The sequence below is a fragment of the Schistocerca nitens genome, chromosome 3 (assembly GCF_023898315.1).
Source record: "Schistocerca nitens isolate TAMUIC-IGC-003100 chromosome 3, iqSchNite1.1, whole genome shotgun sequence".
NCBI classification, from domain to species: domain Eukaryota; kingdom Metazoa; phylum Arthropoda; class Insecta; order Orthoptera; family Acrididae; genus Schistocerca; species Schistocerca nitens.
In genome coordinates, this window is record NC_064616.1 from 591202516 (window position 1) to 591227035 (window position 24520).

General features: G+C 41.7%; 1 protein-coding gene across 1 annotated transcript in view; it reads left to right on the top strand.

Annotated features, from left to right (window-relative positions):
- Positions 1 to 9238: 9238 nt before the first annotated feature.
- LOC126249669 (uncharacterized) overlaps positions 9239 to 24520 on the top strand; it is a 67296-nt gene continuing 52014 nt past the window's right edge. Inside the window, exons 1-2 of the mRNA XM_049951351.1 lie at positions 9239 to 9609; positions 9691 to 9776. Coding sequence (XP_049807308.1) covers positions 9366 to 9609; positions 9691 to 9776 — 330 coding nt within the window. The 5' untranslated portion in view covers positions 9239 to 9365. The remainder of the gene's footprint in view (positions 9610 to 9690; positions 9777 to 24520) is intronic.

Consider the following 24520-nt stretch of genomic DNA (forward strand, 5'->3'; position numbering starts at 1 on the left):
GGCATTTTAGGGGCACTTTCAAAATGTTTCCGCTGTGTGTTGTCACCTGGCTTTAAATTACAATACATCATCAAAAAGAGAATTTTATTTAGTTTTAGCTATTAAAGCCAAGACATGTAATGGGCAAAACAATCCGCAAGAGACAACTGATTTCGACTTGGCGCCATAGGTTTGTGTTAATTTTGCAAGATTCTCATTGACGAGTTGTTGTATACTGTTAGTGTTGTTTGTCGTAACGTCAACACTATTACTTGACTTTTCAATTGCATCTTTATGCCATTTGAAGTCCACAGCATTTTTGCAGATTCGTGAAACGCTTTGAAATCGGTAAATTGACTGTTTATGAATGCGCCACGGTGACTGCCATGCCTTATACAAGGCCAGAAAAGCACACATAATTTACAAAGCGCATATTTAACTGCTTTATAACAAACTAACTTTGGATGTAATGGCAGCCAGTTGTGCTGAAATGTTTTCTTTATGCTGTCTACGTCATTGTCGAAGTTACAATTTTTTCAGGTTGCCATGTATTCAATGAAATTTTATACTTCAGGCGGTCGTCAATCTCTTTTTCTTCCTCTTCTCCTCAACGTAATTTCTGTCTTCGGAAGTACTGACTGGGAGATTACTATCATTTTCATCAAGGTTCTTGAAGCCAGCAGAAATACTGGCAGGGTCTATATTTTCTCTGGTGCAATAACTGGGATTTTTAAGAGGTACTTGAGTTTGATTCACCCTTTTCTTGTGATACATGCAGCTGTTTTGTTACACCAACAGCCGTTTGAGATTTAAGAACGTGTGAGCATCTAGTGCCGTGGGAACTTGGAGGGTGACTTTTTGAGGAAAAATTTCCGAGACGGAACACTCACCATCAATATCCGTCCTCATGGGATCGCGTACACATGTCCAGAGCGATCACAAAATTCCATTATCCCTTATTTCCTGTTCATCTATTCATATGTGGTAGTATTTCATTAATGGGGGATCATGGTAGAAGATAACTTTGATGTAGTGTGACTATTCGTTATTATGTATTCCAGAGAGCTTGTGTGTGCACCATCGTTTTCATGACACAGTATGATTCTCCTCGATGTCCGATGTGAAATTCTCCTTAACACTGATGGCGTGATGGTAGTAAATGCACACCAAACAGCATCCTTAAGTTCGTCCACCGTTTCGTAACGTGCGGCAGCAACTTTCTGTTTAATGAACACCCATAATGCATTGTCGCAAGATGGCTTCTCTGCACGATAGCAATGGAGATACTATCGAAGACAGTGCTGCCAAAGCGGAGTTACTAAACACAGCCTTCCGAAATACCTTCAAAAAAGAAGATGAAGTAAATATTCCAGAATTCGAATCGAGAACAGCTGCCAACATGAGTAACGTAGAAATAAATATCCTCGGAGTAGTGAAGCAACTTAAATCACTTAATAAAAGCAAGTCTTCTGGTCCAGACTCTATACCAATTAGGTCCCTTTCGGAGTATGCTGATGCATTAGCTCCATACTTAACAATCATATACAACCGTTCGCTCGACGAAAGATCCGTACCCAAAGACTGGAAGGTTGCACAGGTCACACCAATATACAAGAAAGGTAGTAGGAGTAAGTAATCCACTAAATTACAGGCCCATATCGTTAACGTCGATATGCAGCAGGATTTTAGGACATATATAGTGTTCGAACATAATGAATTACCTCGAAGAAAACGGTCTATTGACACACAGTCAACATGGGTTTAGAAAACATCGTTCTTGTGAAACACAACTAGCCCTTTATTCACATGAAGTGTTGAGTGCTATTGACAAGGGATTTCAGAGCGATTCCGCATTTCTGGATTTCCGGAAGGCTTTTGACACTGTACCACACAAGCGGCTCGTAGTAAAATTGCGTGCTTATGGAATATCGTCTTTGTTATGTGACTGGATCTGTGATTTCCTATCAGAGAGGTCACAGTTCGTAGTAATTGACGGAAAGTCATCGAGTAAAACAGAAGTGATTTCAGGCGTTCCCCAAGGTAGCGTTATAGGCCCTTTGCTGGCCGGCCGCGTTGGTCTAGCGTAAATGACAGATCAGGACTTTGGGGTAGCCACTTGAAAGATGAAGGCTAATGGACAGAACCACGTCCAATCCATTTATCAGTTAGTGTCTCACTTAGATATTCTCTAACGGCAACAGCATAATGGACTCGTGCTCCATCCTGCTGGAACCATACACAATCGAACAATCCCCGATTTTGCAGATGTTGAATAAATCGAACACGTAACATAGTGAGATACTCAACGTCATTCGCAGCACCGTCAAAGAAATATGGACCTACCAAGTGGGTTTCAGACATTGCATCCAGATCATAACATGTGTGAGTTGTGTTTACGTTCTTAATACAAATGGTTCAAATGGCTCTGAGCACTATGGGACTTAACATCTGAGGTCATCAGTCCCCTAGACTTAGAACTACTTAAACCTAACTAACCTAAGGACATCACATACATCCATGCCCGAGGCAGGATTCGAACCTGCGACCGTAGCAGCATCGCGGTTAGGGACTGACGCCCCTAGAACCGCTCGGTCACAACGGCCGGCTCTTAGTACAAATGTACGTTTCTTTTACTACAAAAATAAATGTTTCTCGCTTTTGGACTGCGATATATCGCACACTTGCCCGAGAAAAGCACTTTCCCATTTCAAGGAAGAGTTGTGAAGACATCGAGCATTCTCTCACAGGCCTGATGACGTTTTTGCATTTCAGTATCAGTGACTTCGTTTACAGATGAAGGTTTAATCTCTTTAACTTCAAATCGCTCTTCATATGTTTCTTTAATGTAGAGGATGGAACTTCCAGTTTCTATGACAGCTTACGAATAACCTTTTTTGGCGAACGCTTGACAGACGCTACAATCCCCACACACGTGGCAGTCGTGATGGTGATCGTCCTGGACCGAGTAAATCTTTCATGAAACCAGTTGAAAAAATCTTTTTCTCCCAACGTATAATTTTTGGTTTCGGTGGGGAAGGATCGTACTGTAATTTTTTAGGGATGATGTCATTTTACACTGAAGCGCCAAAGAAGCTGGTATATGCATGTGTATACAAATAGACATGTAAACGGGCAGGTTACGGCACTGCAGTCGGCAATGCCTATTTAAGATAATAAGTGTGTGGCGCAGCTGTCAGATCGGTTACTTCTGCTATAATGGCAGGTTATTACGATTTAAGTGAGTTTGAACGTGGTTTTATAGTAGCGCACGAGTGAGGGGATACAGAATCTCCGAGGTAGCGATGAAGTGGGGATTTTCCCGTACGACCATTTCACGAGTGTACCGTCAATATCAGGAATCTGGTAAAACATCAAATCTGCGGCTGGAAAAAGATCCTGCAAGAGCGGGACCAACGACGACTGAAGAGAATCTTTCAACGTGAAGAAGTGCAACCCTTCCATAACTTTCTGCAGTTTTCAACACTGGGCCGTCAACTAGTGTCAGCGTGCCAACCATTCAACGAAACATAAACGATATGAGCTTTGGGAGCCTAAGGCCCACACGTGTATCCTTGATGACTGCAGGACACAAAGCTTTACGTCTCGCCATGGGTGCGTCAACACCGACATTGGACTGTTGATGACTGGAAACATGTTGCCTGGTCGGACGAGTCTCGTTTCAAATTGTATCGAGCGGATATGGAGACAACCCCATGAATCCATTTATCCTGCATGTCAGCAGGGGACTGTTCAAACTGGTGGATGCTCTGTAATGATGTGGGGCGTATGCAGTTGGTGTCATATGGAACCCCTGATATGTGTAGATACGATTCTGACAGGTGATACGTACTGTCTGATCACCTGCATCCATTCATGTCTTTTGTATGTTGCCGGCCGCGGTGGCCGTGCGGTTCTAGGCGCTTCAGTCCGGAACCGCGGGACTGCTACGGCCGCAGGTTCGAATCATGCCTCGGGCATGGATGTGTGTGATGTCCTTAGGTTAGTTAGGTTTAAGTAGTTCTAAGTTCTAGGGGACTGATGACCTAAGATGTTGAGTCCCATAGTGCACAGAGCCATTTCAACCATTTTTTGTATATTCCGACGGACCTGGGGCAATTCCACCAGGACAATGCGACACCCCACACGTCCAGAGTTGCAACAGAGTGGCTCCATGAACACTTTTCTGAGTGTAAACACTTCCGCTGGTCACCAAACTCCCTAGACAAGAACATTATTGAGCATATCTGGGATGTCTTTCAACGTGCTGTTCAGAAGAGATCTCCACCTCCTTGTACTCTTACGGATTTATTGGCAGTCCTGCAGGATTCATGGTGTCAATTCTCTTCAGCACTACAAAACTCATTAGTCGAGTCCATGCCACGTCGTGTTGCGGCTCTTCTGCGTGCTCACCGGGTCCCTACACGATGATAGGCAAGTGTACCAGTTTTTTTGGCTCTTCAGTGTATAAGGCTTTTCTTCATTTTTATGTCATCATGTTTAACGTCCATTTATGACACAATAGCTCCTTCGTGTATTGTTGTGGTTACCCTAAATCACTTCAGGCAAACGCCAGGGTGGTTCCTTTAAAGGGCACGGCCGACTTTCTTCCCCATCCTTTCCTAATCCGATGGGACCGATGACCTCGCTGTTTGGTCCCCTCCCCCCCAAATCAACCAATCGCGTAATGCTGACAAGAACGAACAATATCTATGCCCATAGGAAAAACGCAAAAATGTTCGTCAAGCATATATTCCTACATGTTGAAAATAAATTGATGGTTCATCTGATTACTGTCATTGTCGCGTCAGTTACTGTTGTTACTTGGCTCGGGTGTGAGTATTGAAACAAAAATACCGATACTTTGTAACGGTATTTTTGCAAACGTAATGATCATTGGTGATATATAGATATTCATGTACCGATTTTTTAGTTTTTTTTTTTTTTTTTGATGACAAAGGAAAATATCAAAGTGCACGCTCGAATTGTTTCAGCAAATGTTAAAGGATATTCTAACTGCAAGCACATGTTATCCGTCAACAGATGTTCTCTCACTTTCGAGAACATCTGCATGCTGATTTTCATACACTGCAATAACTCTAAGATGATTACAAAACAAGTTCAGTACATCTTCAAACAATAAAATTTCTTAAGGAAAAACACAGTGATATTACATTATCTATCTTTTATGTAATTTCAATACCAGCCTCCTATATTGTTTTTCATTGCTCTAGCTGTTTTTGTAACTCATTTTACACATGTTTTATGTTTTTTTACGCCATTACATCAATATTTTCAGGTCGCTTTAGAGATTTTCATATTCGTAACCTAAATGAATTCTCACAGGGGGCAGCTATCCCTATTGTCACCCCTCTACGGGTGCCTCTCGGTGTGAGATATGCGCTAAAGTTAAAATCTTCCAAACCTGTTCCGCCAAACGTAAGACAGGATGCGTAACGATGACTTAGGAGAAGGACGTGCAACAATGACTTGGGAATGTAGGCAGACTAAATCACCTGTAGGAAAATTAGCAGTAGTTGATAAACTACCCCCTTTCCCAGTGACGATGCCAGGTTCCAGATTGATAGCGTGGCTTTACAAGGATGGGTGCTTGATATTGGGCCTGTGACCCCGAAACTAGTTTCAAGGAAAGAAAGATAAATAAATAAAAGAAAACCAATAAAGTGTAGCTGACGAACTGCTGTTTACAGAAAAAATTGAATAATACAGTACCCATCATTCTACTTGAACTCTATCTACTGTTCTTCTGGAATGAAAGAAGTTCTACAGTGGCGAAAATGTTGTATTTTACTAGACTGAAGTTACCCAAGGACTTCTTCCAGGAACCACATATCATGATGGACACTGACTTGTCAAATTTCTTCAGCAAACTGAACAAAATGGTGAAAACCTGAAATCTGTAGGTTACTACCACATGGCCACAGAAACTCCTTTCATCCACATGAACCTTAGAAGTACATACCATGTGTTAGTCAGAACTGATACCGTAAAGAGTGGTGTTCATGACTATTAAAGATACCTGTCGTCTTTTACTAATGCAAGGTACTGATAGGATCAGCTTCGCGAAATCTGTTTTCTGATTTCCTAAATCGTAAGAATGACAATGTAAGTAGAGCCTACGTTCACTTGCCTCGAACAAGTATCAAACACAAAATTTTTGATCAATGTGCAAAATTTATTTAAATATTAATTAATTAACCTGATAAAAAGGCGCCACCTCACATATCACTACCAAATACCAATTCATATATTCGATATACAATAATCATGATAAATTTGATTGAAACATTATTACAGGCAGGTGCAGACTAACTGATTTTTAAGGATCGTGACTATGGGACGGAATGGCGCTGTGAGATGTAATAGCAACGAATTTAGCAATAATTAACATTTACCGTATTTCCTCATTAAAGCTAACACACTCACAGATGTTAGGTTAAAACACAGTTATTTGGAATGTTGGCGCGATTCTCGACACGTGGTACATTATACAACGCAACAACTCGACCGACACATGTGAATCACACTCACTAAGTTCGCGCTGATTACTCACACAACAGAAGATAGCATTTAGAAGAAAGTTTCCCTACTCCACTCGTAAGCTCACTGGGTCACAGCGCGACTGGCTTTAGCGATCAGTTTCAGAGAACAAAGCCCGCTTCTGAAATTCCACACAGCTCAGTAATTTTGTAAATAAATTTACCAAACATGAGCAGATCTAATCCGCGATGAAACGGAGGCTTCAATTCAAACACGAAATGTGTTTACGTGGAATTGGAGCCTCTTGGTTCACAAAGAAACGCACGTGGAGCAGCAGAGTACGGGCTACTATGTCCGTGGGGATGAAATACAAACTGGAAGATAAATTAAATAAAATTTAACACAAGCATTCCACGAAGCACACGACAGATTCATATATGATACACGAAACTAACTGAAAATTTACATCACGTGCCGGTACGCCAAGTTGTAGTTACACAAAAGATCTCATCGAATAAATTGAATACTAATGAAATTAATACCGTTTTCCTGACTGTGCGACGTGATTATCAATGCCTCGGTCCAGAGTGACTACCGGAAACTGAAACAAAGCGAACACTTACACACTTCAGCCTAGCAGCTAGAGATGCCAGCCGAGCATGCTTACTCACTGGCGTCCTAGGGAAGAATGAAACCAGCCTGCCCCTTCGCCGGGGTCTACACAGTAACCTGGAAGGGTTCAGAGAGCGTATGCTGTTTCTGCCCATGCCAACCTCTCAGTGAATGCTGACCAGTGGCCACTAATGCCACTCTGACCCTACGCAGCCGTATTCAAAGCTCTACATAAAGGTTGACTAAACTGCCCATAACATTCAAGGAAACCTCCTGGCAAGTAAAGAAATCTGAAGAGCCAGCTACAGACAAACCACACATTCATATTTGCAGACGAAAGTGCGGACAGGAAAGATATGACATGATAATGGATTACACAGATAAATACAGAATATATTTATGAATTAGAAATCGAAAATTACATTCTCCTTTGACGTTGAAATGCCGCTGAGAAATGCCGCTGTAATATCAAGCACTCTCTCGTCCACTTTCCTCTGCAGGCATAGTCATACCGAACATTTGAGTGGTTAAGAATTGTAGCAAACCGGAAGGCTGCTTTCCAAGATCAATGGAAGGGCTCATGTGATGACGTTTTAACTATATGAAAATCTTTATGAAGTTGACACGTGTCTTCTGTGGATCGTACTTTACGCTGTCACTACATCTCAGTAAGCGTTTGTTAGCCAAATAGGGGACTTCGCTTTAGTTGCAATCTCTCTGACCTGCAACTCGTTCAAGCAACTGTTGGCAGATTTAACTCATTTATTTATCAGTTTTTCTCCTGATATCCCTGCAGGTGATATCGTCGATTATCGTCATAATTCTGAAGTAAGTGGCCGAGTATTACGTTTTGATATGCAAACAGTATGAACTAATTAAACGTCAGGCTGACAACAAACCGAAATTACTGATCTTCAAATAAAGCAACAATATGAGCATTGAAGGTTGTCATTAACGTTATTGTCCAACTAATATCAGTACCGATGTTGACAGTGTTAATGACTTCATCAGCGGCTAAAAGTCTCTTGAAACATCGGCGCCCTGAAGAAGTAACTATCACCCGCCAAAGCCAAAGGGTGGTAGCACCGTCCTGTTCAATCCGGAGAAGGATGTAGAAGAGGCAGTAACAGCGAACACTCCAGTATTCTTACAAATGAAGCCTTGTCACAAGCTACCATCTATACTCCATGTATAACACAAACAATTAAACGTTGTCTGGGGCTTTCTTAACAATACTTCTTGTACATTAACATTAGAGCAATATTTATTGACACTGTAATATGAATAAATTCATATTTCGTTTAAATAAAACACTGGACAATTTAAATCTGATGCTTCCTGTTTTTCATAGAAACTTAATAAATGTTTTTCGAAACTATGTTGCCTTATTCGTACAGGACTCCATTACACGTTCATTCTGGCACCTTTTCAGAACCAGATACCATGTGGGGAACAATTGTTTCGAGTTCCGTTCACAGTGTTCAGGTTCAATTCTATGTGACAAAAGATGTCAAGTTTTCTCAAAGTTGATATTTGTATTGTTTATAATAATGTAGACATTGCTGTCTAATAAGATATTTATGTACATCGTCAATGGGATATGACTGCTTCTTCTTCTTCTACTTCTCCCCTCTCCCCCTCTCTCTCTCTCCCTCCCCCCCTCTCTCTTTCTCTCTCTCTCTCTCTCTCTCTATCTCTCTATCACCCTCTGTGTGTGTGTGCGTGTGTGTGTGTGTGGTTTATGGGCGCTCAACAGCGAAGTTGTCTGCAGCCTTACAAAACTTCGTATTTGGTTAACATGTATTAAATATTAGAAAACAAGGAAGAGTAATTCTTACGTATGTACACTTACTCTCTTCAAGCATCACTCATGGCTACCCACACAATCTTCTTTGGCATAGTTACCTGAAAAAGACGTCTCCCTCGTTCAGTACTTGCCTACACCCGACGCGGCGAAAGGCTCAGAAGAGACAGCGCGGCGCAGCGCGGCGCAGCGCGGCGCAGGCGGTGTTGCCCAGTCAAATGCGCCGCACGGCGCGGCGCGGCGCGGAGCGGCGCAGGCGGTGTTGCACGGTTAAATGCGCCGCAATGCGCTGCGCTGCGCCGCGCACCCGTGAACACAAGCTAGTAACAGTCGGTACATCAAAGGGAGCGGTTCGTTCGTGCCTCTTATTCGGACTGAGTTTGAAGCGTCTTTATCGCGCACCAGTCTACGTGCGTACATTTTCATTCTACCTGGACAGGGTTGTTATTGAGTTAACAAACTTTCTGGAAACATGAGTATTGAGTGGAACCGTAGACAAATTCAGCAAGTCGTAGACCTGTACAGAGAAAAGCGGGAACTGTGGGATCATGCAGATGATAATTATCATACAAAAAACAAGAAAAATGACGCTTGGCTGTGGATTGCGAATGGTATGGGCTGCAAAGTCGATGAAGTGAAGAAGAAGATGGCCTCCTTATTGTCTTCGTACAGAAGAGAAAGAATGAAAATGAAAAAGTCTATGTACTCTGGAAAAGGTAATTATTTTCAATTATTGTTTTCAAAACCATGTTAATTATTAGATTTACAGTTACTATTAATTTGCATTATACTTTCAGGACGGGCTAGCACTTGGTTTGCTTTCAAGTACTTCACATTCCTGAAAGAAAAATACGCACCTACACGTATCATGAAGACAGAAATCGTAAGTGCTTTTATGTGTCGTCATGTAACATTAGTGTCTAATATAGTGTTGTATGTAACTATCTAGTATTAGCCATAAAATGAACTGAAGACCTGCCCAGACTGGTAACACCATCATGTTTACGCTCGAGAAGTGGGGAAGAAACAGAGAAGTGAGGTACTATGGGCACTCCGATGTCAGAGGGCCGGGAGGGGGCGGGGCACGGTAAGCGATCTGTGAGCGTGGCCAGCGCGAGCAGCAAAACCCCTGCGACAAGTTTCAGCCGTCTCATTGTCACTAGTAGTAGTGTTGTAAGTGGGAAACTGTTGGTAGTCCAGATTGTAGTCTTCGCATCGACTGACATGCCTACAACGAGCTTCGGCTTATCTGGCGCGGGTACAGTACACTCAGTAGTCATACAAGTGGAGTTTTGTAGCAAGCTACTCATCTATACACCTATGCCCCGCACAGCACAATAATTAAACATTGATGGGTGCTTTTATTTGAAAAAAATTCCTCACAGTTTTTGCCAACGTTGTTTCAGTGTAATGTGTACGAATCCGCGCTTCTCCTGAATATACCGCTGGACGCTCGTATTCTGATGCTTAATTTTTCCGTAAAAAACTTGTGTGGTATGGTTATCTTGAAATTGAGTCGTCTTGTTCGAACACATGAAGACTCGTTTATTCTGCCACCTTTGACAATCAAATACCACAGACAGAATAATCTTCTTTAGTGTTTCAGCTTTCCTTTTGCTGTCTTCTATCGCCAAACCAGGCTATGTCACGAGTGACTGGAAGAAGCGTTTGACCAGCTTAGTGATTTTACGTAGGACCGGAATTTTTTTTGGATTCTCGACGAGGTATTTCGTTAACGTATGACTGCAGAAGTTATTGTATGCTTCGCGTGTAGATCTTCTTACAGATGCACGAATTTTCACTAACTTTTGCCTGTCGAATTTTCTGTGTTCTTTTTTGGACTGAGAACGCAACAAGCTTTCTTTGCTCAATATTATCTGAATTTTGCATTAAACTACGGTGGGGCTTTTCCGTTCGTCATACACTTACTCTGCACATACTTTCCAAGAGCGCAGCTCATAAGCAATTTAAACTTCGCCCACAACTCATGTAACTCCATCATATTGTAACTAAATGATTATCCATTTCATAATGATCAACCCCTGACATAGAGCTCTTTTTCTGGTTACATGAAGAACATCGATGAGCTGTACCTGGCGGACTTGTGGAAATATCTGCTTTTGTTTAGTGTATGGGTGCTACATTTTAGTGTAAATGGGGGCGAAATACGCCACAATATTTAACAGAAATCGTGTTTTTTCGAGCATTTTTTGGCACATATCAACTTCCATGGTTCAAAATGGTTCAAATGGCTCTGAGCACTATGGGACTCAACTGCTGTGGTCATAAGTCCCATAGAACTTAGAACTACTTAAACCTAACTAACCTAAGGACAGCACACAACACCCAGCCATCACGAGGCAGAGAAAATCCCTGACCCCGCCGGGAATCGAACCCGGGAACCCGGGCGTGGGAAGCGAGAACGCTACCGCACGACCACGAGATGCGGGCTCAACTTCCATGACTCACAGAAGTTAGACCTCAATTAAGAGGAAAATTTCATTTGCACAGTTTAAAGATGCAACCTTTTTCTATTTGCAGGTGGATTTTCGTTGCTTTACGATTAACCGTTTAGGCCTAATAATGGTGGACGTGAATTTCTACAGTTCGCCTAGTGGTGATGCGTATTAACAACACGAAAGGCGTAAATTCAAACCCTGGCCTTTAACAGCTGTTACGTTTTTTAGCACATAAATGTACATAAAGCGCTAATAGCACGTATTTAATTTATTTGCTTTTACGTCTTCATGCAGCTTGCGTATGCTATGTTGCCGGGTCTCAGAACAGTATTTCCGCTTCGTTGTTCATTGTTACAGTGTTTACATCGGGGCTTACCGACAAATAGGAAACAATCGTGTTCCCATTCATTGTGTACTCGTGTGAGAATTGTCCTGTATGCGAGTTAAACCATGCGTCATTTACAGAGTTGTGAAAAGTCCTTGGTGATCAATGCGCCTGCTTACTTTCACAGTGGAGGGAATTTCGAGAGAATATAGAGAAATTTCATGTCTTGTAACATCAAAAAATGAAGTTTGGCAGGCGTAAAAGGTTTGTATTGGACGAGTATACACAGGGAGTCATAAGAAGAAAAATCAATGACTTCTATGCAGGTCCGGATCTAGAAGGGGCAAACCGGGGTGTCTGCCCCAGGCGGAAATCTCAGGTGGCACCAAATTGATATTCATGAAGAACCATGTTTCACAAAGCGCCTAGCATCCTGAGCATGTTTTTCCATCGATTATTCATATGATTTTGAAATGCATCCCATTTGGTTTCTGAACACATTCTAAGCTGATTTCTGAACGAGTCATATGTAGGTTTTTCAATGCGTGCCTGTACGTGATGTCTCTGCCAGGAGAATCCCCATCGCATCCAGAAATAAAAAGCTTTCCCGCAGACAAAAGGGGACGCGGCTATAGAGCTGAACGGAATAAACTCGAATGGGTGAATGCCAATCGCTGTTTGTTTATGTGGTTGAATGACTGTGCGAATGATCAGCGGTTTATAATTACTAGCGAAGTCCATAGATTCAGAGTACCAGAGTGGAAATAAACGACTAACAGGAAAACAGGTAAAAAAGATTATATGTTATCTTGGTGTATCCAAGAAAATGAAATTTTGGCAGACAATTCGGAAAATAGGTTGTGACATTGGCAGGAATAGTTACAGAATTAGTGATGACAAGATTGTTTGTTAAAACGAGGAAGGAGATGAAACAGGGACATCACACAAATTACATGGAGGTATTCGACGATTCCAAATTTATATAAAAATTTCGTACTACTACTTTTCAATCTCGTGCTTGAGAAGCTGTAGCGTGTGAATGAAATGTGAAACTATTTCCTCACATAAAACTTTTTGCTTGTACTAGGCCTAATAGGCATTTGATATTGATACTTGGTGAATTACTTTCTGTTGTGTTATTTATTTAAATGAGGTACATAAAATGACAATTTGCACCAAAACATTCTCGCTTATTTAGCGCGTGTTACAATTGCTGCAGTATTAGAAAAGCCTATTTCGTTTTATCTAGCAGACAGTGACAAAATAGACGTAATCAAAACGAGAAACCTTACCATTCTTGGGTACTCTTGTATTAATAGCGTTTTCAGTATAAGACAACGATATTTTGATTTTTCATGTAGCCAAACGTTTGACGAACTTTGGTGAGGTAATAGATTCTTTCACCGAAAGGAAAGAACGCCGTGTAAAGCTGTAGCAAGATTAGAGAGAAAATAATGCTGGGACCTAAGTATTGAAGAAATGTGTACTGAGTTGCTTTCCTTGTCTCTTGTCTTTGCCGGTTTTATGTTTGCTATATTTAATTTTACGTCACACAATAAAGAAAGTTATTAGCTAATAGGCAATAAAGAGTGAAAATTTGTTGAAGAGTTCTTATTCTCTCGTTCACAGATAATCCCATCCAGTATTAATTACAAGTTTTTTTTATAATCCCACCCAGTATTAATTGTGAGTTTTTTAAGAGGATAGGATTTCAGACCGGCCGACTGGGAGCAGAAGAGACACCACAAGACATTTTAATTTCCACTGTCCTGAATATAGGTTTGATAACTTCCGTTACAAAATACAGTATACACGTTTGAATCCCACAGAGCGAAACACAGTGACGTGCGATAGAAGAATTCTTTGTGAACAAGCCTGGAACTACTGCACTTTGGCACACTTAAGACCGAATAACATGACTTACATTTTCTCGAACATATATGTTTTATATACCAAACTCTCAGAAAGATGTGCGCTACAAAATGAACATATTTTTAAAAAATTGACTTTTTAAAATTTATGACGTTCTGTCTCTCATGCTGGAGGGGGGGGAGGGGGGGAAGCTCCACTATAAAGTTTTTGCCCCGGTTCGGAAATATTGTAGATATTAACTATTGTACGTAGATATGAACTATAAATACATATATGAAGACATGTCCAAAAGAACAGATACCATCTTCACATATACATATAGTTAAGGCTCACCAACCATTTGACCATCTTGTTCTGTGCGGATGCACATACAGTGCCCGAACTCTTTCGGGAATCGGCAAAAACCCGCGAGTAATGAGTATAATGGGCAGGGGCGCTATGAATATAGTGCGGGACAATAAGTTGGGAATGCGTGTCTCATGGGAGGCGTGCCAGATAAGTCCCTGCAGTCACACTATCCGCTGTGTCCCCGGTGGCTCAGATGGATAGAGCGTCTGCCATGAAAGCAGGAGATCCCGGGTTCGAGTTCCGGTCGGGGCACACAATTTCAACTGTCGTCGTTGACTTATATCAACGCCTGTATGCTGCTAGGGGTATTCATTTCATTGTAATTTCATTCCAATAACCTGTATGGTCACCGATGGTATATGTTCTTCCGGACATGTCCGAAAGAACAGATACGATCTTCATATATAAATAGAATTTTGTCATAAGTCCCACTCCAGAAAGGAAAACAATTCCCCTAGTATACGTAAAGGGTGAACTTAATTTAGGCACGCATTTCTTTTGGTTGAATAAACTTTATTTATTCTCTTTTGACAAGAAATGAACCTATGTTGTGGACGTTATAGAGGAAAGTAGCTATATTTGCAGTAAAAAGAGATGTTTCTTGTAACTTAATTAAAGCAATCTTGTGTTGCTGATGGTTCATCTTCCAAATAATTACTTACTTTTACTTTTTCGTGTTCGGAGATTTGTTTCAAAGCCTTTCAGCCCAATGTCGGGCCAAGTCCAATGTCTCTCTCTTCTCAAGCCATAGTTCGTCAAGGGTACACCTTGTGGGGCAGATGGAACACTGTAGAAGGTGTTCCATATCCTGAACTTCACCACAGTCGCATTTGTTGTCTCCTTCGTCCTTGAAGCCCCATTTGACTAGGTTTGCTTTAACTGGTGCTACGCCTGTTCTGATGCGGTTCAGTGTTCTCCAAATCTTCCAGCTTGATGTACTGCCGCTGGGTATTTCTCGTGAGGCAGGGTAATCCTTCGGAGGCTCGTTCAATTCACTAGTGAGAAATCTCTTGCGGGATTTAAGTCTGCTACGTCCACATGAAGAACCATGCAGCGGGTGGCGCTCGTCGAAAATCTGTTTAAATTTTTCTGTATGTTCGTGCGCAATTCTTCGGGATTCAGGAGATGAGAATCCAGCTGCTTTGTATATTTTCCCAAGTGGAGTGGGTTTCATGCATCCTGTTGTTGGCCTGCATGTTTCATTAAGGACTGTAGTGACTTTTTTGGCATGTGTGGATCGAGACCATACAGAGCATGCATATTCTGCCGTGGAGAAGCAAAGGACTATCTCCCCATTTACTATTCGTCAGTTTTCTTAAAATATTGTTCCTGGCAGCAACTTTTTGGCAGGTTTTTTCACAGTGATATCTGTACGTCAATGATCTATCCAGCACGACACCAAGGCATGTTGGTTTGTCCGTATGGTCCAGTTTGTTGCCATTCCAGGTGACGTTCAGCTTCCTGTTTACCTGTTTTGTGCGGAGGTGGAAAGCGCTAACCTGTGTCTTAGATGGATTTGGTTTGAGGGAGTTCTCTTCATAGTATTCAGACATTACGTTAGCAAGTTTTCTAATTTCCCTTCTACTTCCTCGAAGCTATTTCCTTGCGCTGTAATGGCCAGATCATCGGCATACAAGAAATGGGTAGTGCGTTCCGCTGTTGGTTGATCATTGGTGTATAGGTTAAGTAGTAGAGGGGCCAGAGCACACTGCCCTGGGCGAGACCGTTCTATTGTCGACGCCATCGGCTTTTTTTTTTCGTCCAGCATTACAAAGAACTGTCTGTTTTGAAGCAGAGATTCAATAATTTTTATGAACTGATGATCCTTAAATGTACAGTACAGTTTTTCCATGAGCTTTCTGTGGTTGACAGTGTCGTATGCAGAACTTAAGTCCACCAATGCTACACCTGTTATTTGTTTGTTTTCAAACCCTTCCTCTATGTGTTCTGTGAGTACTAGGATTTGACTGGTGCATGATTTCCCGGGTCTGAATCCAGCCTGTTGGGAATGAGCTTTTGGTCTGCGATATTTGCTATGCGGTTTAGGATTATTCGTTCGTACTGTTTGTACAATGGCACAGGAGTGCTATTGGGCGGTAGTTCTTCGGTCGACCTGCGTCTTTCCCAGGTTTTAGTAGCGCCACTACCTTTGATTTCCTCCACATCTTTGGGATTTTGCACGTTTTTAAGCAATGATTAAAGAGCTGCAGGATCCATTGCTTGGCACTAGGTCTGAGCTGTTTGATCTGTTCCACGCATATATCATCGACTCCCGCTGCTTTCCCGTTTTTCATTGAGTTCATTCCATGATTAAGATCTTTCATGGTAAATGGTATTTCGAACATGCTTGTCTCTTGACTCTAAATTCTGCTGATTTTTATTTTCTGACATTTCTTGTTGGGTTTTCCATTTAGTAGGAGCTGATGGGCAATTAGATTGGGTGTTACTGAAGAGCATTGTTTAGCTGTCCCAAAGTCACAATTAAGTTGATTTATTAAGTTCCAAGCGACTTTGCTACTGTGGGTCATATCCATTCTTCCCAGAGTTTCGACCCATTTCCTTTGTCTTGATTCACTAATCATTTCCATTAGTGTTTCTCCACATTGGACTAATTCTTCACTAAGGGGGTCCTGTTCGTAAAGCATTTCGTACTCCCTCAGGATGTTCTTTGATTCGTCAGAGAGACCTGGGATGATATGCTCTCTGCAGCCTCGGGGTATGTGTCTTCGAGAAATCTTTTGGAGGGTCTCTACGAAAGTTTGATAATTTTCTGGAATTGGGTGTAGATTTTTTATTTCTGCATCCAGTTCCACGGCATATTCTGTCCATTTAGCTTTTTTAAAGTTGAAGCGTCTGCGGAATGGTATTTTCGTTGTTATCAAAGCAGCGTATATTTGGATTCCGATAGGTCGGTGTTGTGTTTTAGGAAGAGGTGCGTATGCAGTTTTTAAGCATCGGTCTTCCACGTTTGCGCTTACAAAACAAATATGATGGTTGTATTCGCGCTTGCAGTTTATGCCGCTGAACGAGCATGATAGCTTGGGATCATGGATCAGGGATAAGTTATTTATTTCCGCCCACTGCTCTAATTTATGTCCGTTGTCGTCTGTATGTTTGTAGCCCCATTATGTGCTGTGGCAGTTGAAGTCTCCTAAGATTAACTGTGTTTTCTGGTTGTTGAAGTTTGGCGGCAAAGTCAAGTTGAACTTCTCTCCGGACGGCTTGTATACTGACGTTACGGTGAAGGTGCTACACTCGATAGTCAGTAATTCTATGTTATTGTATGTAGTTGTATGTATTATGGCCATCTCAGGTTTTGTGAAGACAGTGCTGCCATATTTAGGATGTGAATTTTCTATGGCTAATTTCATTCCTTCTATTTCTGGTCTTATTGCCCCTTCTTTCTTGTGTGTTTCTTGTATACACAGTATGTCCCATTTGTGCGTGCGGCAAAGTTGTGATATGATTTGTTGTTTGTTTTTGGTGATACCCTCTACGTTTAGGCTTGCAATCGTCAGAGTTGGCTCTGAGAAGGGCCCATTCTTTTTGCTTTTCCGGTGTTGGAAGGATTGGCCGTTGTCTTTAATTGCAACGTTTCCGGGGGACGCCGGCATTATCTGACAGATGATTCTCGGTCTCTTATCTCAGATAGTGCACGCGTGGAGGCTCCTTCCTTGTCCCCCACCAAATAATTAAGTCGTGGTTTTGAGGAAATTTATATTTATCCATGTACCTGTTTTTTCCTTTGGTTCCGACTTCTATCGCTACTCACACACATATATCACTTACATGAAATAGCTATAGCAATGCAACAGACTCCCTATAATTTCTACTTTCTTATTGTTTCGATTATACACTAACTGGCGTAATTGAAAGGACCTGTGAGTATTCCCTGATCACGATATGCAGCATGTTGCCAAACGTTTTCCAATGATTGCCATCCCGCACAATCCGAAAATATTCCCTTCAATATAAGACAAATATTCAGATAATGTAGCATCTCGGTTCTCAATAATATAGGTGGCTGTGTGTCCGATCATCAGTAGTGTTGCATTTTGTTTAGTAATTGGGTATCGTATGGCGTCAGGCCGCATCAGTTCACGAACGTTCAGATAGTATTGAATCGGATTCGGTGCAGTTTGTCGGTCGTAAGGATTTTTTCATTGACAATCAGATGCCACCGTGAGAAAATCCGTGAAGGCAAGAACGGCTGGTGAATATTTCACTGCAATACTGTCCAGTTAACCTGTGGTTCCCTTTCTTCCATGGGATTTCCAGGTGCGGTCTCTGTCATGATTGCGTATATTGTCTTCTTGAGGAGCTGTGAGGTGTTTCGATACTGGCGTGCATTCACTAAATTCAAGAAAATGTTTTTGGATGTGGAGGTATTCGGGAGGCATCATCGCGAGGTGTATCGGTGGTGCTAGACTCATTGGTCTCATGTTGGTTAAGAGACTGCAAAGAAGGCATGGGCTCTGACTCTGCATTTCTTTTCTCATTCAGTTGATGAGGAGCGTCGCGCATTTGTGTCAGCCGTTGATGGGCCCAAGGCCGCCCCGTGAGGGAGGCAGGATGAGTGCCGCGAACTGCACTTTAAAGATGTTGTCACGGAGAAGAGACCAGCTGAATGCCCGCTGAATATTCGCCGCCAAAGCCTCAGGGAGCGGAAGTACTTGGGCCATGTAGTGCATTTCGCTTACGACAAATACAAGAATCGTTTGCATCTGTTGCAGGAGGTTCATGCGTCTATCGGAGTGAAAATTCAGTGTGGCCTTGGTGCGGCTGACGAGGTCCATCCAGTTGTTAGTTCGGTGTAGATGCCCAGACAGTGGTGCGAGGTCTGTTGCTCGGCCCATGTCACTTCACGAAGGGAACCACCGGGCCCGACATTCGTTTAATAATTTTGGATATTAGCGTGTTCAAACAGACAGACACGCCCGTTTTATAGTTTTATTACTAGTATAGATTTCCAATCGATGTCTCATGGAATAATTTTCTGGGATAACTCATCACTTAGAAAGAAAGTATTGATTCCACAAAAGCCAACAGTAAGAATAACGCGTGGTGTTCACGTTTGGTCGCCATGTAGGTACCTCCTCAAGGAGTTAGGCATTTTAACTGCATCATCACAATATATGCCAACGGCTTTGCTGCAGTGTTAACACTGGTTGCCGTCAGATCCCCGAAGTTAAGTGTTGCCGGGCTTGGCTAGCACTTGGATGGGTCACCGTCTGGGCCTGCCAAGCGCTGCTGGCAAGAAGGGTGCACTAAACCCTTGAGAGACCAACAGAGGAGCTCTATGACTGAGAAGTAGCGGCTCCGATTACGAAGACAGACAACGGCCGGGAGAGCAGTGTGCCAACCACATTCCCGTCTATATCCACATCCAGTGCCGTCAATCGGCAGAGGGTGACACGGCGGTCGGTCGGTGCCGTCGGGGCTTCTGAGGCTGAGAAGGAGAGAATCACTATATTCGCTACTAACATTCGTCAACAATAAGCCATTATAATTTAAGAAGAATAGTGAAGTCCATAGCTAGAAACTAGAGGGAAGAATGACTTTTAATACCCATTATTAAAAACTGCTAGTGGTTCAGGAAGTAGTGTAATATGCAGCAACAAAATGTTTTGGTCATTTGATCAATAACACAAAATATCTGAAAAGTAGCAAAACAAATTTTAAATCTAGCCTAAAATCATTTTTCCTGGGCAACTCCTTCTATTCGATGGACGAATATCTATTGAAAAACTGGTAGCATGTGAAAAAGAAATCTCCTCTTTAAGTGCAGTTACATGAATAAAATTAAAAAAATAACATGTTAGTTAATGGTAACACTAATCATGTATACATATCCAGCAAACTGACTCGTTTCACATCATTTCGATAAAAGAATCCTTCAAATTATGTATGGAATATGGAACTAACTACTAACCATCGTTGCTATGACATTTTGATTGCCGATCCCTTTCTGCATACTAAGAATAGGAAAAACCGAGCAGCAAAAACCGATGCCGGTATGTTTAGTTCTGAATAACCAGTACATTTCGGTACTTGTTTGGTGTCGGTTATAAGTGTTTCTTTCCATTTGTACTAATAACTGGATAAAAATATAACCATATCAATTTGTGATGGCAGAAGTTCTAAAATTTGTTGTTTTTAAATAAAACTTTTTTTTTACAAAACGAGTAATGTCTGTTCCTAAAATTTCTATTGCTTTGAAATATTACATTATTATAGATACTCGGAAAAAGCGATCAGCACTATTTTAATAGCAACGCCTACAGTTAGAGACTAGCAACAAGCACATGAGATAAGAATCGGTACAGCACAGCAAAGACAATATTGTATCTGTTGCGGCGTGGCGTGGCGTATTAGGAAGTGTGCGTGTACATGCAGTGTGCAAGACTTACCCTTCTCTGGTTTATATGGTAGTTCCTCACTGTCATCATCGGGCTTCAGTTATGTTGCAGAATGGTACTGTCCCTAATTTGAAAATATTTCATAAAGTGTGGTAATAGAGAAGTACAATTCCGCATTTGCTTTAAAAGATTAAAAATGGCATGACAAACTTGCAACATCATATAAGGAGAAAACATCGACAATGTTCCTTGGAGGAGCAGGTAAATTTGATTGATATACCTATAACTTTATTGAGGTGCTATAAACTTGGATAATAACTGAACCCTTAATGTTGTGACAGCTTCAGGGTGAAAATTTATACTATCCAAAAGCTACGATGCAGGAAGTCATCAACATGTGACCTTTCTCTCTCGCTGTCGCCGCTCGCGTCTCCTTCACCTTCGCAGTCTTTGCTGGATAAAATAAGATCGATTTCTGCAGAAACCTGAACCTCTTATCGATCGTGATCTCCTACTCCTTTACATTCACTAAAATTTTCCAGTCTTTTTTCGAAGTCTGCGTCTATTACCGGAAGTTATCGCAATAAAAAAAACTGAAAATCGGTTATCTCAGAAACCGGTTATTTTGAGCGATTTTAACAGAGACGTTAAACTGCAGACGAAAAGAACCGGTGTAACCGAAAACTGGTTCTTTCAGAAATAGCTCCGTCCATACTGCACTCTGACACAGCCGCTAAGGTTAGGCCTGTTTCTAGCTACAAGATATAAAATATTCCCACTGCGTGTGGGTTGTCGAACTAGTTGCTCAAGACAATTTCCGGAGAAAGTGATTATATCTACTTCACAAGACTGTCTGTCTGTAGCACGTACAACGAATCCAGAGACTCTACAGTCGGCACCTTCAACTGTTGTCTCGATTGTGATACGCTGGGCTTCGAACACCACGGCCTCGATTTCTCTTGCGATTCCCGGTTCATCACAGAGACATGGTTTGGCACTTCCATCTTCGTCATTCAGACGTGTCTGGCCACAGTGGAGGCGTCTGTGCCACCTAACCGCTGTATTATACAATAGTGGAAATCAGTATAACGGCAGGGTTCCTAAGAAAGTAACAGTACAATGTCTGAAGCATACATATATAGAATTTATTATGAAAGCAGTAGATAAATATAAGACCTAAAAAAATCATGACGAAGTTACATAATTTCTTTCATAACACGACTAAAAAATAAGGCATTTGCATTTCCTGGGTGGAAATTGGTATAAAGATTCTCGCTATGCAGGAGGAGTTATTGCATTGTAAGTACTTTCTCCAATCCCTGTTCTTGCTAACTATCTCAAAGATTCTCTTCGGCATTGATTTTGTTACGGTTTGTAGGTCTTGCAGTGGAACTGCCAGCCACCCTTCTCGTGCAGCTCTTTTCAGCTCACTTACGGCCTCAAACTGCTTTGCACTGCGATAAACACGCCTTCCAAGTATTCCCCAAAGGTTTCCCAGTGGTTTCAAATTCGGCTACGTTAACGGCAGGGCAAGAAATCTGTATCTTTATTTTTAAACTACTTTTTGGTTGTAGCAGAAACGTGCACAGATGCATTATCTTGTTGAAACATTAGACTTTCGTCGCCTAGGTCCTCATACATTCCAATCAATTCTGTCTCGAACATCTCAGTGTACATGCTGGAGTTCGTTCTAGTGTTCATCCAAGCAATGCGTGATTTGCCTTTAGCGCGGAAGGTTGCCCAAATCATAACACTCCCATCACCAAAATTTCTGCTCATTCTTCCGTGCTGCTCTGTTATCAGATCATGCAAATAATACTGAAATCCATCCGGCCCATTTAAATTAAACTTCTTCTCATCATTGAAGATGACTTAATTCCATTCTGAAGCCCATAACATATGTTTTTCAGCAAATTATAATCTATCTTGTTTAGGTCTCAGTGTTACAGCAGGTTTATACAGTCTTTTCTTGTATGCAAGATGTTTCTCACTCAACAGAATTGGTCGTACACGTCTGGCAGTTATTGGAAACTGTAAATCAGCAACAAACTGAGAAGAATAACGGATTGTGGCCCTTGCTTTTAGGAAAAGTAATCGTTTCCATTCCTCAGATAATTTTCTACTTTGCCCATACTTTCCGTTCTGTCCATATCGTGGGCCCAATCTAACGGAATTATCACTCATGTACTTGAACGGTTCAACTTCTTGGCGGTTTGACGATTAGAGAGCCCCATTTCCTTGTACGCAGCAATTTTTGATTTTTCATCACGTGATAACTATTTTCCGCGTGGCTTTGTCACAGTCGTGGTGTATGTATACAACAGGCAGTGTCACTAATGGTGTCTGTTAGAGTCCTGCATGACCGAGTACGCGAGCACGAAATACGAGATGGGGCGAGCATACCCTAACTGGATAGGCTGCCGCACTAGTTCTAGTGACCGAACATAGAAGCCGTGACCGAATACGCAGCATGGAACTTCAAACACATTACACGTGTCATTATCCGTGTGAGACTGCAGCCAGTACGGGCTTCTCATTTGTGGCGTGTCTCTCTCTGTAATCAAGCAGCGCGAGGAAGCCAGTGCAGTAAGACCTAAGGTTGAAACCATTGTTTACACATTGAAGGAATGGGAAGGTCTAAAAAGCCAAGTATGGAGTACATTTCTGTTGGTTGTAGACGAAAACAGTGCGACTACTGGGTTCGTATCGTGCATAAACGGCTCCACATTATTGTGTTTCCAGTCGAGAAACCCTCATTTAAAGGAACACAGTTGCAGGAAACCTCGGTCACAAAGATACAGCTCCCTCAGGAATACCAGCACTAATAAAAAATAGTATTACAGCAAAATGTGTTGCAATCTGTGCTAAAGATATGAGACCTTTTAATGCTGTTTCCGGAAAAGGTTTCAGAGAATTAGGCCAAGAATTACTACATCTAGGAGCGCATTATGGAGAAGTTAACGTGGCAGATATCATGCCACATCCCTCTACTATAAGCAGACATGTCAAAGAACAAGCTGATGCAATGCGAAGCAGCATAATGCCTTCTGTTATTGCGGAAGTTATTAATAAAACAAGTGCTGCGACAGTTGATATGTGGACTGATTCGTGTAATCAGGTGCACTGTTTGACACTTACAACACATTACTTTAACACAGATTGATCTCCTGTGAACAATGTTTTATTTACAACAAAATTCCCTGACGTTAAGAAGACGGGAGTAAATATTATGAAAGCAATTGAAGAGAGGATGGCTGATTGGGACATTTCGCCGCTCATGTTGCACAGTTTTGTTTTTGTCTCCGACCAGGTTACTAATGTAATAAAGGCTTTGGAAAATCAAGAAAAGATTCCTTGTGCTGCTCATTGTATAAACACAGCACTTAGCCATACTTTCGATGAAGATAACTTCTTGTTAAATCATGCCCGAACGTCGCATCAACAATATATACTGTAAAATGCATTGTAAGGTTCATTAAGAAAAATGGCCTCTGCTCGTCTTTGAAATAATCGTTGAAACAAAAGGTCTGCACATGCTGGACCAGCTTGTACACTATGCTGGAATCCTTACACACTCAGTATAACGAAGTTGCTGCTTTGCTGACGGAAAAGCACTCCGCTTACAGATTGCAAGAATATGATAGTGAGCTTGGAGGAAAAATTGCGCATTTTCTGAGACCATTTAAAGAGGCCACAGATGAATTAGAAGGCGAAAAAGAACCGACAATCCAGTTAGTTCTTCTTCGGTTTCACAAACTGCAACAAATTTGCAGTGTCAATGACACTGACTGGCAGGTGAGTAATTACTGCAGTTAAAAGCACTGTTTCATTATGACACGCGATAGATTTATAATTAACTAGCGTAATTGATGTGTAGTAACAAAAAAATGGTTCATATGGCTCTGAGCACTATGGGACTTAACATCTGTGGTCATCAGTCCCCTAGAACTTAGAACTACTTAAACCTAACTAACCTAAGGACATCATCACACACATCCATGCCCGAGGCACGATTCGAACCTGCGACCGTAGCAGTCGCGCGGTTCCGGACTGCGCGCCTAGAACCGCTAGACCACCGCGGCCGGCGATGTGTAGTAACAAAAAAAAAAAAAAAAAAAGGTTCAAATGGCTCTGAGCACTATGGGACTTAACAGCTATGGTCATCAGTCCCCTAGAACTTAGAACTACTTAAACCTAACTAAGTAACAAAAAAAAAAAAAAAAAAAGGTTCAAATGGCTCTGAGCACTATGGGACTTAACAGCT